Raw genomic sequence first — 17,027 nt, forward strand, 5'->3', positions numbered from 1 at the left:
GCACCTATGCATCCCTTTGCCTCAGCTGTCCTGGGGAGAGTGAGGGGGAAGCTACATGACAAAGACAGTACAGTCTCAGATTGTATTATCTTTGATTAATTTTCATGGGGCCAGATTTGGAACAATATATCTCTCTACACATTCTGCCCACTTGTCCCCCCTCCCACCTCCATTCCATCCCCCGTACAGTGCACGAAAAGGCCTCTGAAGGATGCAACATGGAGGCAACTGAGCCCCACTCCTTTCAACATAGAAAGGGTAGATGAGTGCTGTGTCCTCTCCATTTGTTGATCCAGGGGACACATCTAGGCTATTATGAATGTGAAAAGTCTAACCTTTAGAAGAGCAAGTATTGTATGCACCAACTCACCAGCCAGATTAAAGAGAGGAATTTAAGGGGGTGGACAAAGAAGCAAGATAACTCCGCTTGACCAACTACCCAAAATAGCCAACCTACTGCACTAATAGCTAATAAGTACAGTGAATGAGGAAAAAGGAGGAAATAAAAATGTCAGGATTCCAGCAGATGAATTTTTGTGGGTTCTAGGTGTACTATATGGTCCTTACGAAACTACATCCAAAAATCTTAAAAAAAAAAAAAAAAAATTGTTCCCACACTTATAACTTTTTCTACAAATTTCAGTTTTGTTAGACACAATTTACCTCATTGATACTAATGTGTACAAAGGACAAGTATGCAGAGATTGTACTAAAACATCAAATAGAGATTTCCTCATTTTGTTTATAAAGGGCTCAGTCATTTTCTGAAATTAGAACATGTTAGTGCTAATAACAAAATTATTTTTATACTCTAAGAATACATATCTTTGAAGTATTTTAAAATACCTAACCAAGCACTGCTATATGCTCCTATGCAGTGTTCAATCCCTCTAAAAATATTTTATCTGAAAAGGTAATGATCAGTCTAAACATGTTTCAACATTTAATTTTTGTTCAATTTAATTTCTTAAATTACTTTTTGGATAAAGTTTTCTGCTTTTGTTTTTAACTACAAGCTATAGTTTCAAGTTGCTGCTCTGCTTCAGCTGCCATGGCTGCTGCCTGTAACTGTTCTGTTTCACTCTGGATGGCATTGGCTGTAGTAATTTGTTTCCTTTCACTGTGCATATTGTTCTCATGCCTTTTTAGATCAGATGCTTTAGCAAATGCTTTAGTGCAAGAGCTGCAGACAAAAGGTTTTTCCCCTCGGTGTCGTCTTTCATGATCTTTTAGATGGGACTTGTGCTTGAAAGCTTTATCACACATATGGCATGCAAATGGCCTTTCATTACTATGGACTCTTTCATGCTTTTTCAGATCTGGAGCTCGAATAAAAGACTTTCCGCAAACCTCACAGCTATAAGGCTTGTAACCTGTATGGATTTTCAGGTGCTCTTTCAAGTGAGCCTGTGTGGTAAACCCTTTAGTGCACATTTCACAAACAAATGGTCTATCAGCAGTATGAAGCTTTTCATGTTTTCTCAATCGTGCTTCATCAGTAAATGTCTTACCACACGCTTGACATGCAATCTGTTCCCTGTGACCATAAAGCAAATACTCAAACTTCATGTCAGCAGCTGCTGTTGTCCATCCTGGGGTCTGTTCATCTTTCACTTCACTTATGCCATCATTAAATGTTAGAGCTTGAGGGGTTTGAGATCCTAAGTCTTTTGATTCAGTTGTTTCCATGGGCTCCACTTCTTGACCATAGCAGTTTACTTTTCGAACCTCTTCACTCCCCAACTCTTTCAGAATTGCTTCTTGAACTCTTAGTGTATTAGTAGGGGATTTCCCATCTTCCTGACTTGGAGGAGTTCCTTCTACTGTCACATCTGATGGGCTATCATCATGATCTCCAATTTCCTCAACCTCATCATCTTGGTTATCATTAGATTCTCCTATAGATCGATTTATTTTCAGACAATACTTACTCTTGGATTGGGCATTTTCTTCGGGACTAGATACATCACGTTTCTGAGAACAGAGTTTATCCAAAAACCTAATACCAAGAATCTGACCTGATGACATCATCAAATTTACATCTTCCTTCTTAACTGAAATCTTTGCAGTATACATATAATTTAGAACCTCTTCAAATATATCAGAACGGAGGAAATCTATCTCTATTACTGATGAGCTATCAACCTCCAATTTCTTGAAAAGCTTTTTGAAGTAGGTACTGCATGCAGCAAGCACACACCGGTGCGCTCTGAATTTCACATCTTCTACCACAATAGCTATGTCACAGAATTCTCCTTCCAGACGTTGTTCATTTAATGTTTTCAGAAACACAGTTTTGTGATCATCATCATTATATTTAATGCTTTCAGACATACTGATGAAAAACTCCTGGAGAGAGAGAGAGAGAAAGTCTTGACTTTTTACAAGTTACTCTAAAACACTAACTCATAAGACATGATTCTAAGTGTCATCTACAAAATCAAAAATAAGAATTATCAAATGAAAACTTTAGCTTAATTTGATCAGAACATGTCCTCCAGACTGTAAAAAAGATTAATGTTAAATCTCATTTAAAACTATTACATATGCAAAGGTTTTTCACCTAGTACCATGTACATACTTTGAAGAAAAAAATGCTATTTTTTTCAATGACCAATTTTATTTTGAAGGAAATATAAATTTACTCACATATTTACATTAAATCTGCTTTTGTAATTCTAACTAGCATATTAAAATTTGCATTTCAATTTGACTTACTTAGAAACTTTGTGAAGTAAATTCCTGAAACTGCTGCAACACTAGTATTTCTTATAACAAAAAGAAATGTCAATAAGTATTTACACATTTAAAACATGTAAGCTCTAGAAATGTACATAAAATAACCATTTACCATTGTGACCAAAACTAAATACAAAATATAAAAGGTTAAGCCGTACCATGAACAATGCAGGAAATTTTCTTAATAATCGATCACTAAACTTTTGACAGAAGACTAATCCTTATTATGCTCACTTTGAAACTGAAAGAAAGAACATTGGGGAAGGTAAGAACAGAGAATTATACACTGTCTTAATCTGTTTCTCAAATTAAATAACATTTTCAGCAATATTACAAGTTATTCAGGAAATTAAGAGTCTATTCTCACATTTTCAAGAAGTTAAAAACTATACATGTTTTGTTAAAGTAAAATGCAAATGAAATGAAGTTTTGACTGATTTTATAGCAAACAGTATTTGATCTATGAATTGTATAGGTGATTAGGAAATAGCTATACAAGTACACCACAGCTGCAGAATTGTGTGCTAAAGGCACAATGGAATCCACAGCCACAAGTTAGAGGCCTAGGCTCCCCATACAATTCAAAGATTCCAAAGCCAGAAGGAATCATTGTGATCATCTAGTCTGACCTCAAGTATAACACAGGCCATAAAATGTCCCCAAAATAATTCCTAGAGTGTACCTTTTAGGAAAACATCTAATCTTGATTTAAAAATTACCAGTGATGGAGAATCCACCACAACCCTTGCTACATTGTTCTTATGGTTAATTACCCTCACTGTCAAAAATTTACACCTCATTTCCAGTCTTAATTTCTCTAGCTTCAACTTCCAGCCATTGGATTGTGTTGTACCCTTTTCTGCTAGATTGAATAGATTTATTATATATTTGTCCACAATGTAGGTTCTTACATACAGTAGCGTTGGAACAATTTTTATAGTGGGGGTGCTGAAAGCCACTGAACAAAACTTTAAACCCTGTATATGATGGAAACCACTTCAAGCCAGGGAGTGCTGGCACCCACCCCAGCACCTCTGGTTTATAGACCGTAATCAAGTCACCCCTTAACCTTCTCTTTGTTAAACTGAATAGATTAAGCTCCTATCACTAGAAAGCACGTTTTCTAATCCTTTAATAATTCTCGTGGCTCTTCTGTGAACCCTTTCCAATTTATCAACATCCTTCTTGAATCGTGGACAGCAGCAGCAATCGCACCAGTGTCAAATACAGAGGTAAAATAACCTATCTCTGCCTACTCAGGGTTCCCGTTTATACATCCGAGGATCGCAATAGCCCTCCTTTTGGCCACAGCATCACACTGGGAGCTCATGTTCATCTCATTATCCACCATGATCCCCAAATCTTTTTCAGAGTCACTGAAAGTCCCCCATCCTGAAAGTATGACCTACATTCGTTGTTTCTAAATGTATACATTTACATTTAACCATATTAAAAAACAAACAAACACCATACTGTTTGCCTGAGGATTCATGAGGAGAGTTAGGTGCCAAACCTCTGGACTAAAATTATAATGGGGACAGTGGCACCACCTCCACCTCCTCTAGCTGTTTTGTGTGGGGTTAAGCATGCTTTGACAACATCTACTCCTACTGGATTGGGACCTGCAGGTTTAGGCATGAGATGGTCTCCGGAGAGCCTAGACTGAGGCATGCTCACTGGCAGAAACTTAGGCACCCATGGGATTTGAACAATATATATTTAGATGCCTAGGGAGTTTAGGCACGTACAGAGAGTTAGGTAGCAGCTAAGTGGCATTTCTGAGGCTCTCAGTGGCACCTCAATGTTGGCCTCAGGCGCCTAAGTCCTTTTATGGATCAGAATTCCCCCCCAATTAATGACATTCTAAAATAATCAGGTATGAGAGGTGTACAGAACAGTTTCAATGTATAAAAGAAAACAAGAACAACTTTAAAAACTATGGGACTAGGGACTAACTTTTTTACAAATTGTGAAGAGTGGTTGTTAATGGTCAATAGCATGTCCTTTTGCTTTTTTGTATAAACAAAACATTGATTTAAAATTTAAGAGTTTTTCTGTTGTCCCACTGATAAGCATCTTTTCAACCCAACAGATTGTTATGGGGAAACTGAAATAGTGTATACATAACACATTATCAAATCTCCTACCCAGTACCTACCCAGGCAACAAACACTGAGGGGGCTTTTCAATCTAGCAGAGAAAGGTATCACCTGAGCCAGCGACTGGAAGTTGAAGCAACAGAAATTCACACTCTAAGAATTATTTTGGGGGAAGTTCTCTAGCCTGTATTATACTGGAGATCAAACTAGATAATCAAAATGGTCCCTTTTGGACTTGGAAAATTTAATCTGTATAAATGCACAGGTGTATACAAACTGAAAATAGAAAATTTGCTAGCTTCTTTCAATCCTTGTAATCTTACAGCATGCACTGTGCTGCCTACTATAGAGCTAGTGTGCAGTGTAAGGCAACTGTGTAAAATTCCACTGAAAGAAGGGTCACTTTTTTTTAAACAGGCAAGTAAAAATATGTTTTGTTTCCCCCTTTTTAAACAGTTCCCCGTATTTTTGTTCTGTGGTGTACACACAGCACCCAGCGCTAAGGCGTCCCGACGGCCACGGAGCCTAACGTAAAACAACAACAAAGCTGCAGGAAGCCACGTGGTGTTTTTTGCTCCTCAAATCACCTGGGTTTAGGCAGCGGCGCGCACCTAATTGCAGCGAACACGCGAGCAAGCGGCCGAGCCAGGCGTGCGCCCACGGGCCTGGGTGGCCCTGGCCCAGTGCGTGCACCCGGAGCCAGCTGTGCGAGCGTCCCCGGGGCCGCGGCACGAGTCCAGGCGCGCGGGCCATGGCGGTGCGCGGCGCCAGGCGGGCGCTGCCGGGCTCTGCTCCTCGCTGCGGGTTGTTCCGAGCCGGAGCCCGGCTCCTTCTCCAGAGCGAGCCTCGCAGCGCCAGCCCGGGCCCGTCCGCGCCGCCTCTCGGGGCGGCGCCGGGGACAGGCGGAGGCGGGATCCCCCCGCACGGTGCCCGCGCAGCGCCCGCCCGCAGAGCGGCGGCGGCTGCCTCGCGGGGCCGGGCCGGGGCGCGCAGGCGGCGGCCCCGCTCCCCTTTGTTGCGGTGGGGGCTCAGGGCTGGCGCGCGGCGGCGGCGGCGGCGTCTCCTCCTCGCGCGCGTCAGGAAGGACGGAGGGGGAGGCAGCGGCGCGCGGCGGCTGCTGCGGCGGGCGCGTCTGTGGTGGCTCCGTGTCCCCGGCGCGAGCCGGCCGGGCTGACGGGCAGCAGCCTCAGCGGCGAGAGCGCGCGCAGCGGCCCCGCCGTGTGTGTGCGGGGGAGCCGCGCTTACCTGCTGCCGCCGCCGCCGCGCTCAGTGCCGCAGTTCGCGGGGACGCTGCTGCCGGTGGGATCGGGGGGTTGGGGGGGGGGGTCTGCGCGCGTCTCTCCGGCCGTCGCCGCCGTCTCCTGCACGAGCATCCAGTGCGCGCGCGCGCCGGGGGTACGTGCATGCGCGGTGCGGGCGGGGCGCGCCTGCCGAGTGGGGGCAGGGGGACTCGCTCATTCTCGCGGGCGGGTCCCCCTTCCCCTGCGGGCCGCGCTGCCGGAGGCGAGGGGGGGCGCTCGCGCGCCGTGAGGCTCGCGCGGCCGCGAGGCGGTGACGTCATCCCTATGCGGGCGCCAAAAGAAGGAGCCGTTTTCTCGGGAACCCGCCCAGCCGCCCTTGCGTGCGCGAGCCTAGCGCCTGCCCGCCTCGCGCAGCCGGCCCCCAGCGCGGCAGCGACCCGGGCGGGGCGCCCTGGTCTAGGCCAGCCGGGGAGGGACCCCCGGCGCCCTGCTCTAGCCACTGGGGATGCGGGGCGGCGGTTGCCGCGGGGCCGCCCCTCGCCCCTCTCCGCAGCGCCGGGCTGAGGCGATGCCACTCGCCGCGGGCCCGGCTGGCGGAGGAGGTTGAGCGTCGTGTGCGACCGCCAACGGGGGCAGTTGTCGCGGGGCCCCCCAGCGCCTGTGACAGCGGTGTGCGGGGGAGCGGCGGGCCCAGATTCCTCCGGCCGGGCCTGACGGCAGCGGGGGAGCCGCCCCGGGGCGGGGGGTGAAGGACACCTGCGGAGCCGTAACAGAACTCGCAGCGGAGGCTGATCACCAGCAAAGCGCCCCTTTGCCGTGCGGCGGCGGCGACAAGGGCAAAACCGGACCAGCTCCCGCCTGCCACCTGCCTGGCATAGAAGAGGCGCATGAGCAGTGGCCATGTGGATATATTTGTCTCAGTACAACAGCTGCCGGATCACCCATCCCTCAGCCGCAGCAGAGCAAGGGGCCTGGCTAAGGAACCACATCACCCCTGAGAACATCACTTCCAATTGCTTCACACATGTGGGGCGCTGGAACAATTTGTATAGAGGGGGGTGCTGAGAGTCACTGAGCCAATCCTGTATACGATGGAAACCACTTCAAGCCAGCACGCCTAGGGCCAGCACCTCTGCTAGGGTTTCAATTTGTGCAAGAATAATATGTCCACTAAACAGCAGGGAAAAACATTATTTCGTGATCAGTCTTGTGTTCTCTTCTATTTCCAAATGAAAAATGAGTTCTTAAACTGCCAGCCAGATGGCACGGTGTTCAGTGAAATAATTTGCAGGTAAATATAAATTTAAAATGTTACAAAATACTGTCTAAGTCTTTTAGACTAGCACGAAATGCAGAAGTTGATTTGGAAAAGATTAATGCAGAATCTTGATGGCTACATATCCACTGACTCAGGAACCGTTTTTGACAAAGAATGCCAGAGAATATTGTAATAAAAACTTACTAGAAAAATCAGCTCAAAACTGTGGGAGAAATAAAGTGACTTAATTCACAACCTTCATAATTGCTGGCCCTTATCCTGGTGTCTCAATTCTCCATGATATTTTTATGTAATGATATATATATTTCTGTTCATTTTCTTTCTACTAGAGCCACATATTTTAACTGTTAAAGGCAGGTTCTGTATCACTTGTCTGTCAGTTGCAGATACAATAGAAATAACTCCTTATTGTGCCACTGGATATTGACGGTTGCCAACCTTAAGATTTGACAGTAATATGGGTAGGTTATAGCCAAGAAGTAGTACTTTGATTACACTAAAATAATACTGTTATGAGCTGATTTTCTGGAAAACACAAATTCTGAGTTTTCTCATGCATGAAGGGAGCATCTCATAAACATCTACAAAGACATCTCGTTTTCTTCCTTCAAATTCCCCCTTAAAACTACTTTGCTGTTGTAACCCTTCTGCCTGTCAGAGTTGGCAGCAACAAGGGCCGGGTTCAGTATCTAGGGGTTCCATTCCAATAACACAATGCAAAACCGGCTCGAGCCCCCACCCAGTGACCTGGGACAAATATATATCACCCCGGCTGGGCACCTCCAAGAGGCAATACTTCCCCTCTTGCAAGCACATAGTCTGAGTGTAGCAAAAAGCCTTTTAATAACAGAAACAATGTGGTATTTTGTTGGGGAAACACACTAACAGGATTCATAACACAACCCATGAGCAAAAAACCCACTCCAAGTAAATTGGGGCATGTCCTTTCCCTTTGGTTCTTGAGTCCAGCAACCCCAAATCACCCAAAGTCCCAAAAGTCCAATGACCCAAAAGTCTCTGTCCCTGGTCAGGAGCAGCCCCAGAGTTTGAAAGTTTATCTGCAGTTTTACTTCCCAACCTGGGTGGAGATTGGGGGGGAGTGGGCGTGTTAAGGGGCACCTTACATGAGCCAAAGCTGATGGCCCCACCTCCCCAGGGGGCTCCACTCTGCCAGCTGCCCGATGAGCTGCTCTAGGCATCCAACAAACTGCTCTGCTCCACAAGCTGCTCTGCTTGCCGTCCCACAAACTGCTCCACCATAAATCTGCAGGCTCCCCCACTACTTAACACTCAGTGATTTCAGTTCTTCTTAAGTTTGGCTCTTTTGTGATTTCAGCTTGTGGTAGGGGAGCCTCAGTGCTGGTGCGCCATTAGCCCAAAGTGAATTCAGCTCAGCAGCCTGTAATTAGACTCCTAATGGAATCAAAATTAGTTCTGATATTCCACAGTGGAGAGAGGAGGAAGTGCAATTAGCATTTAATACCCTCACCAGGGGGCCCATACCACCAAGTATTAATACCTATTCCCAGCCTTTCTCAAATTCACAGAGTTTTGGAACCCATGTCCCTTGACTAGTGAGTGCTAGTTAGTTGATGGCGAGTCCCTCCATCATAACAAAAGGCCAAGGACAGTTCCACTGTCTTTGATTCCCATAATCAGAGTATAACAATTTATTCTTCCTGCCCCAATAACAGAGACACTGAGGATCCCACAGCAGCCAAAGTGACCGCTTGGGCAGCTATGGCGTCATTCTAGGCGGGGTGGGTGTGCCTGTGCAAATGAGATCAGCCCCTGAAGTTCTTTTCCACAACTTGCCATACCTCACCACCAGATGTCAGAGTGGAGCTCATCCTGACTCTGCTTATACTATCATACCTAGAACAACCTTGACAACAGATAAGCAGTTGGTATACTGAAACCACTGCTTATTTTGCTGACCCATATTGTCTCACTGTTTCTTAGTGCTCCTTCCAGCTGCTATATCCACCTGTTATTTTGTTTTATATTTATCTTTTAAATGCTTTACTGCAGGAGCAAGCTTTGATGGGTTTGTAAAGTGGATTGAATAATGGGGACCTGTCCATTGTAGGCTCCTGGATACTACTACTGCAATACAAATAATGGGAGTCCTTTAAAGAACTTCTCAGTGACACAGCAGGTGTGGCAATTTGTTTTTTCTTCACCTTTGTGTTATAGGGCTGTTGAATGTGTGTTTGAATGTCCCTCTAGCGGTAACTCTTGTAGTTCTACTTAATACAGGAAATATATGCATACTACTCAGAATAGTTTGCAGAAACTGTGGGTACATCTACACAGCAAAAAGAAGAAGGAAAAACAACCCCACAGAGCCTGTGTCAGCTGACTCAGGTTCACACTATGTGGCTAAAAATAGCAGGGTAAACATTCCAGACAGAGCTGGTACTTGGAGACCCCTTCCTCACCAGATCTCTGAGCCAGCCCAAGCCCAAATGTCTGCACTGTTAGTTTTACCCTACAATTCAAGCCCATGTTAGTTGACACAGGCTCTGGGACTAGTTCCTGTGGTTTTTGTTGCGCTTTTTGCTGTGTAGATGTACCATTAGTGTGTTTGAGGAATGAAAGATAAAGTATGGTTCATTGTTAATATAAAACCTTAAGCTTAATGTTTTCTTATACACAAAATTCTGACTGCACAATGTGATACAAAAGTTGGCAATGATGTGGGTGTGACCCTGAGCACCTCATACTCATACCCTACACACTGTCATAATAATCTGTACAAAATGTTTATTGTGAGGTATCATTTGAAAACTAATAATTCATTGTTCGTTAATATCCTTGCGGGATATATGTGTGTGGTGTGTATTAAAAGTTATGGATTTCTGCTGAAAAATGATCAAAGTGTATTTAAACCAAGCATGTCGGGAAGTTAGTGAACTGAGGTGAAGTTAGGTCTGCCCTAGACAAAGGAATGTGTTTGCTTCTCTGACCAGCTCATGAGGCAAAGACAATCAAGGTCCATTTTTACATATTAGGTAAGCAAAGCTAACAAGTGGGGTGTGAGACAGCCTGGCATCTACACCCAGCAGGAGAGAGATCTTGATCTGGGTTTTACTTTCCAAAGACTACATTTCAAAGGTTTACTGGTCTATAAAGACGGGGTGCTGAACCTCAAATGATAAACAATAGAATCAACTGATTCTGTATAATATTGCTGTATTATAAAAGTGTATAGAGTGAGGTCTTTTCTGAAAACTAATGTCACACTAATGATTAATATCATTGTGAAATTTATGTATTAATATTATATAAGGAAATATAGATACTTAATAATGATGTGTTTTCAAGTCTGTCACCAAACAGGGAGAAACAAGTTCCCTCTCAGACAGGAGAGAAGGCAGCTATTTACCTGTCTCCCAGGTAAATTAAATATGGTGAAACAACAGAAGCCCTATTTACATACAGGAGGGGTGGGAAATTCATAGAAAGGGGAAAAAAGCATGAGGTCATCCTGCCTCTTGGAACAAAGTCATTGAACTTTAGAAGATATAAGCAAAGACAGAAGCTGTCTTTGTCATCCACCAATAGACAGTTTGCTGGAATCAGAGTTGCTGAACCAAGGCTGACTGCATAGCACACAGACTCTCAGGATGTGACCTGCATGTTTGTTGCTGACTGTTAGCATCCCAGGCAGAGAGCTACAGTAGCAACCTTGGGTGCCTCACAATGCTTTGCTACTGTAGCTCTCTGCAGTGTGAGCTACTCAGGGTTACAAAGTAGGTGACAAAAAGAAAAGGAGTACTTGTGGCACCTTAGAGACTAACCAATTTATTCGAGCATAAGCTTTCGTGAGCTACAGCTCACTTCATCGGATGCATACTGTGGAAAATACAGAAGATGTTTTTATACACACAAACTGTGAAAAAATGGGTGTTTATCACTACAAAAGGTTTTCCCTCCCCCCACCCCACTCTCCTGCTGGTAATAGCTTCTCTAAAGTGATCACTCTCCTTACAATGTGTATGATAATCAAGGTGGGCCATTTCCAGCACAAATTCAGGTTTTCTCCCCCCCCCCACCCCAAACCCACTCTCCTGTTGGTAATAGCTTATCTAAAGTGATCACCCTCCTAACAAGGTGTGTGATAATCAAGGTGGGCCATTTCCAGCACAAATCCAGCGTTTAACAAGAACGTCTGAGGAACAGTGTGTGTGTGTGGGGGGGGGAAATAATAATGAATCAGCCATTCCCAGTATCTATTCAAGCCTAAGTTAATTGTATCCAATTTGCAAATTAATTCCAATTCAGCAGTCTCTCGTTGGAGTCTGTTTTCAAAGTTTTTTTGTTGAAGGAGAGTCACTTTGAGATCAGAAATCGAGTGACCAGAGAGATTGAAGTGTTCTCCGACTGGTTTATGAATGTTATAATTCTTGACATCTGATTTGTGTCCATTTATTCTTTTACGTAGAGACTGTCCAGTTTGACCAATGTACATGGCAGAGGGGCATTGCTGGCACATGATGGCATATATCACATTGGTGGATGTGCAGGTGAACGAGCCTCTGATAGTGTGGCTGATGTTATTAGGCCCTGTGATGGTGTCCCCTGAATAGATATGTGGGCACAGTTGGCAACGGGCTTTGTTGCAAGGATAGGTTCCTGGGTTAGTGGTTCTGTTGTGTGGTATGTGGTTGCTGGTGAGTATTTGCTTCAGGTTGGGGGGCTGTCTGTAGGCAAGGACTGGCCTGTCTCCCAAGATTTGTGAGAGTGTTGGGTCATCCTTCAGGATAGGTTGTAGATCCTTGATAATGCGTTGGAGGGGTTTTAGTTGGGGGCTGAAGGTGACGGCTAGTGGCGTTCTGTTATTTTCTTTGTTAGCCCTGTCCTGTAGTAGGTGACTTCTGGGAACTCTTCTGGCTCTATCAGTCTGTTTCTTCACTTCCGCAGGTGGGTATTGTAGTTGTAAGAATGCTTGATAGGTGACACACGCTCTTACTGGTCTGGAATGCACTCCCAACCCCATGACAGAGCAAACAGAGACAGACTTGTTGATTTCTACGTGGTGATGCTAGAGCACTGTGTGATTGTTAGTGATGTGGCTGAATAAAAACAAGTACGTGCCTAAACGTAACAGGACCTAAGGTTTTTGGTTACTTAAATTTAGCAGCACCACATAATGAAACAAATTACATGGGAATTAATAAACATCTTAGCTTAAATTGTTGGTGGGAGACTTACTTATTTCCCTGTTACAGAGTAACAGCCGTGTTAGTCTGTATTCGCAAAAAGAAAAGGAGTACTTGTGGCACCTTAGAGACTAACCAATTTATTTGAGCATAAGCTCTCGTGAGCTACAGCTCACTTCATCGGATGCATACTGTGGAAAATACAGAAGATGTTCTTATACATACAAACCATGAAAAAATGGGTGTTTACCACTACAAAAGGTTTTCTCTCCCCCCACCCCACTCTCCTGCTGGTAATAGCTTATCTAAAGTGATCACTCTCCTTACAATGTGTATGATAATCAAGGTGGGCCATTTCCAGCACAAATCCAGGATTTCTCCCCCCCTCCCTTTTTTCCACACACACAAACCCACTCTCCTGTTGGTAATGGCTTACACAATGCAATCCACAGCCCTCAGAAACAACTCTGACATCATAATCAAAAAGGCTGACAAAGGAGGTGCTGTTGTCATCATGAATAGGTTGGAATATGAACAAGAGGCTGCTCGGCAGCTCTCCAATACCACTTTCTACAAGCCATTACCCTCTGATCCCACTGAGATTACCAAAAGAAACTACAGCATTTGCTCAAGGAACTCCCTGAAAAAGCACAAGATCAAATCCGTACAGACACACCCCTGGAACCGCGACCTGGGATATTCTATCTACTACCCAATTTCCATAAACCTGGAAATCCTGGGCGCCCCATCATCTCAGGCATTGGCACCCTGACAGCAGGATTGTCTGGCTATGTAGACTCCCTCCTCAGGCCCTACGCTACCAGCACTCCCAGCTACCTTCGAGACACCACTGACTTCCTGAGGAAACTACAATCCATCGGTGATCTTCCTGAAAACACCATCCTGGCCACTATGGATGTAGAAACCCTCTACACCAACATTCCATACAAAGATGGCCTACAAGCCGTCAAGAACAATATCCCCGATAATGTCACGGCTAACCTGGTGGCTGAACTTTGTGACTTTGTCCTTACCCATAACTATTTTACATTTGGGGACAATGTATACCTTCAAATCAGCGGCACTGCTATGGGTACCCGCATGGCCCCACAGTATGCCAATATTTTTATGGCTGACTTAGAACAACGCTTCCTCAGCTCTTGTCCCCTAACACCCCTACTCTACTTGTGCTATATTGATGACATCTTCATCATCTGGACCCATGGAAAAGAAGCTCTTGAGGAATTCCACCATGATTTCAACAATTTCCATCCGACCGTCAACCTCAGCCTGGTCCAGTCCACACAAGAGATCCACTTCCTGGAAACTACAGTGCTAATAAACGATGGTCACATAAACCCCACCCTATACCGGAAACCTACTGACCGCTATTCCTTCCTACATGCCTCCAGCTTTCACCCTGACCACACCACACGATCCATTGTCTACAGCCAAGCTCTGCGATACAACCACATTTGCTCCAACCCCTCAGACAGAGACAAACACCTACAAGATCTCTATCAAGCATTCTTACAACTACAATACCCACCTGTGGAAGTGAAGAAACAGATTGATAGAGCCAGAAGAGTTCCCAGAAGTCACCTACTACAGGACAGGCCTAACAAAGAAAATAACAGAACGCCACTAGCCGTCACCTTCAGCCCCCAACTAAAACCCCTCCAATGCATTATTAAGGATCTACAACCTATCCTGAAGGATGACCCAACACTCTCACAAATCTTGGGAGACAGGCCAGTCCTTGCTTACAGACAGCCCTCCAACCTGAAGCGAATACTCACCAACAACCACATACCACACAACAGAACCACTAACCCAGGAACCTATCCTTGCAACAAAGCCCATTGCCAACTGTGCCCACATATCTATTCAGGGGACACCATCACAGGGCCTAATAACATCAGCCACACTATCAGAGGCTCGTTCACCTGCACATCCACCAATGTGATATATGCCATCATGTGCCAGCAACGCCCCTCTGCCATGTACATTGGTCAAACTGGACAGTCTCTACGTAAAAGAATAAATGGACACAAATCAGATGTCAAGAATTATAACATTCATAAACCAGTCGGAGAACACTTCAATCTCTCTGGTCACGCGATTACAGACATGAAAGTTGCGATATTACAACAGAAAAACTTCAAAACCAGACTCCAGCGAGAGACTGTTGAATTGGAATTCATTTGCAAATTGGATACAATTAACTTAGGCTTGAATAGAGATTGGGAGTGGCTAAGTCATTATGTAAGGTAACCTATTTCCCCTTGTTTTTTTCTACCCCCCCGCCCCCTCCTCAGACGTTCTTGTTAAACCCTGGATTTGTGCTGGAAATGGCCCACATTGATTATCATACACATTGTAAGGAGAGTGATCACTTTAGATAAGCTATTACCAACAGGAGAGTGGGTTTGTGTGTGTGGAAAAAAGGCGGGGGAGAAATCCTGGATTTGTGCTGGAAATGGCCCACCTTGATTATCATACACATTGTAAGGAGAGTGATCACTTTAGATAAGTTATTACCAGCAGGAGAGTGGGGTGGGGGGAGAGAATACCTTTTGTAGTGGTAAACACCCATTTTTTCATGGTTTGTATGTATAAGAACATCTTCTGTATTTTCCACAGTATGCATCCGATGAAGTGAGCTGTAGCTCACGAAAGCTTATGCTCAAATAAATTGGTTAGTCTCTAAGGTGCCACAAGTACTCCTTTTCTTATTTCCCTGTTGAAACTGGGAGAAAAAGTTTCTGACTGTATTCAGTCTTTAATGATTTGCAAATTGTGAGCTTAGGACTCAAGGATTTTACTTTCCAGTTAACTTGTGAAATATGATTAAGCAGTAGAGATGGCCAACAAATAGGGCAAATGTAGTGTGGCACAGCAAAACCAAATGTTTTTGCAGAAACCCTAATGTATAAAATATTCCTACAGTGATCCAATGAGTAAATAAACTAAAATGAAGAAAAAAGGACAGAAGTAAAAAATGTTGTTGGCATGGGGAAAGGATACATTTAAAATCAATTAGTTTCACCGTTACATGATTTGCTGAAGAGTGACAAATTTTGGGGATGATCAAATAATACTACTTTTAATATTATGGGGGGAGGGATAGCTCAGTGGTTTGAGCATTGGCCTGCTAAACCCTGGGTTGTGAGTTCAATCCGTGAGGGGGCCATTTAGGGATCTGGGGCAAAAATTGGGGATTGGTCCTGCTTTGAGCAGAGGGTTGGACTAGATGACCTCCTGAAGTCCCTTCCAACCCTGATATTCTATGATTTCTAAGTGAAAACAGCAGCTATTCAATAGAAATGTATTTGTGCATTAAGACACACAATCTTATGTAGCTTGCAATGCATATGGAAAAGGCACTGTGGTATTGCTAATGAGGAAGATAACAAGCAGAGACTAATTGGCCTTGACTCGAACTAGAAGGATCATGTACACAGAAAAAGTCACCGTCCATAATTTTTGGTGTATGAAAATTTCATAACTATATAGCTGAGAATGTACCTTAGTTACTGACCACAACATCTTGATGGTCATTTAAGGTTCTTTGTCAGCAGTATCTGCTCTCACCCCACTAAAGATGCAACACTGGGCATTGATCTTACTTATATTTATAATATCAAATAATGGAAGTCATTAGACCTTGGAAATGATGACAACTTATCAATATCACCATGTAAAGATCTTCATCCTTCAAAAGATATTGGTGAAGGGATTGGAGAAGACATTCTATCCCAAGTTTAATCAATGGCTGGCTTAGTTTTTCGGCTTAAGGTGGCTTTTCAACTGTACATAGTAATATTTATTTCTGGTGACCAGGACTAGATTATACCAGACAAAATCCTCAACTGGTGTAAATCAGTGTCATGGCAATGAAATTTCTGACCCAGTTGGTGTCAATCACCATGGAAATATCTGACCTGTATGTACACAGGCATAAGGTCTATATGACAGGAAACATAAATCTGTAGAGACTCTCCATCCAAGTGATCAACTCCCTTCTAGTGGACTTTCAGGGTCTGATTTTCATTCACTCCTGATCTACGCTGACATAATTCCATTGATTTCAAAGGACTCACTCATAATTTACACCAGTGTGAGAGAAGAATCAGGCCCCTCAGAACTTTTAGAAGTGATTACAACTGTCAAGGAAACAGTAGGTACCAACCAACAGGAAGAGAAGTGTTCAGGCAGTCTATACCAATGGCACTCTGCAATGGATAGTAGTACTGTTACCTCTGAAAAAATGTACTTGGAAATTCAGACTGCATACTACAAACTGAAATAAGACATGAATTCACAAAGCCTCAGAGACATCACCCAATCTGTACTCATAAATCTCCTACCCAAATGGACATAAACAGTTAATCCAGTTAAAAACATATCTACACCTACAGGACCTAATAATCTGAATTTGTTCACAAGGTCAGAGAAGTCTACCTTGCTATAATAAATAATATAATAAAAGCACTTAACAATT

The 17,027-nt window shown here is 44.1% G+C and overlaps 1 protein-coding gene across 2 annotated transcripts; it reads right to left on the bottom strand.

Annotated features, from left to right (window-relative positions):
* Positions 1 to 717: 717 nt before the first annotated feature.
* ZBTB14 (zinc finger and BTB domain containing 14) lies at positions 718 to 6,359 on the bottom strand. 2 transcript variants are annotated; one of them, XM_077810422.1, is made up of 3 exons: positions 6,084 to 6,359; positions 2,898 to 2,980; positions 718 to 2,349 (listed from the first exon to the last, which is right to left on the bottom strand). In XM_077810422.1, the coding sequence occupies exons 2-3, from the start codon at positions 2,898 to 2,900 to the stop codon at positions 1,006 to 1,008; spliced, it is 1,347 nt and encodes a 448-aa protein (XP_077666548.1). In that variant the 5' UTR covers positions 2,901 to 2,980; positions 6,084 to 6,359; the 3' UTR covers positions 718 to 1,005. The 2 variants fall into 2 exon arrangements, with proteins under 2 accessions (XP_077666548.1, XP_077666549.1); XM_077810423.1 differs by lacking the exon at positions 6,084 to 6,359 and adding an exon at positions 5,426 to 5,690.
* Between the last annotated feature and the right edge of the window lie 10,668 nt (positions 6,360 to 17,027).

Source organism: Eretmochelys imbricata, chromosome 2, assembly GCF_965152235.1.
Source record: "Eretmochelys imbricata isolate rEreImb1 chromosome 2, rEreImb1.hap1, whole genome shotgun sequence".
Lineage (NCBI taxonomy): Eukaryota > Metazoa > Chordata > Testudines > Cheloniidae > Eretmochelys > Eretmochelys imbricata.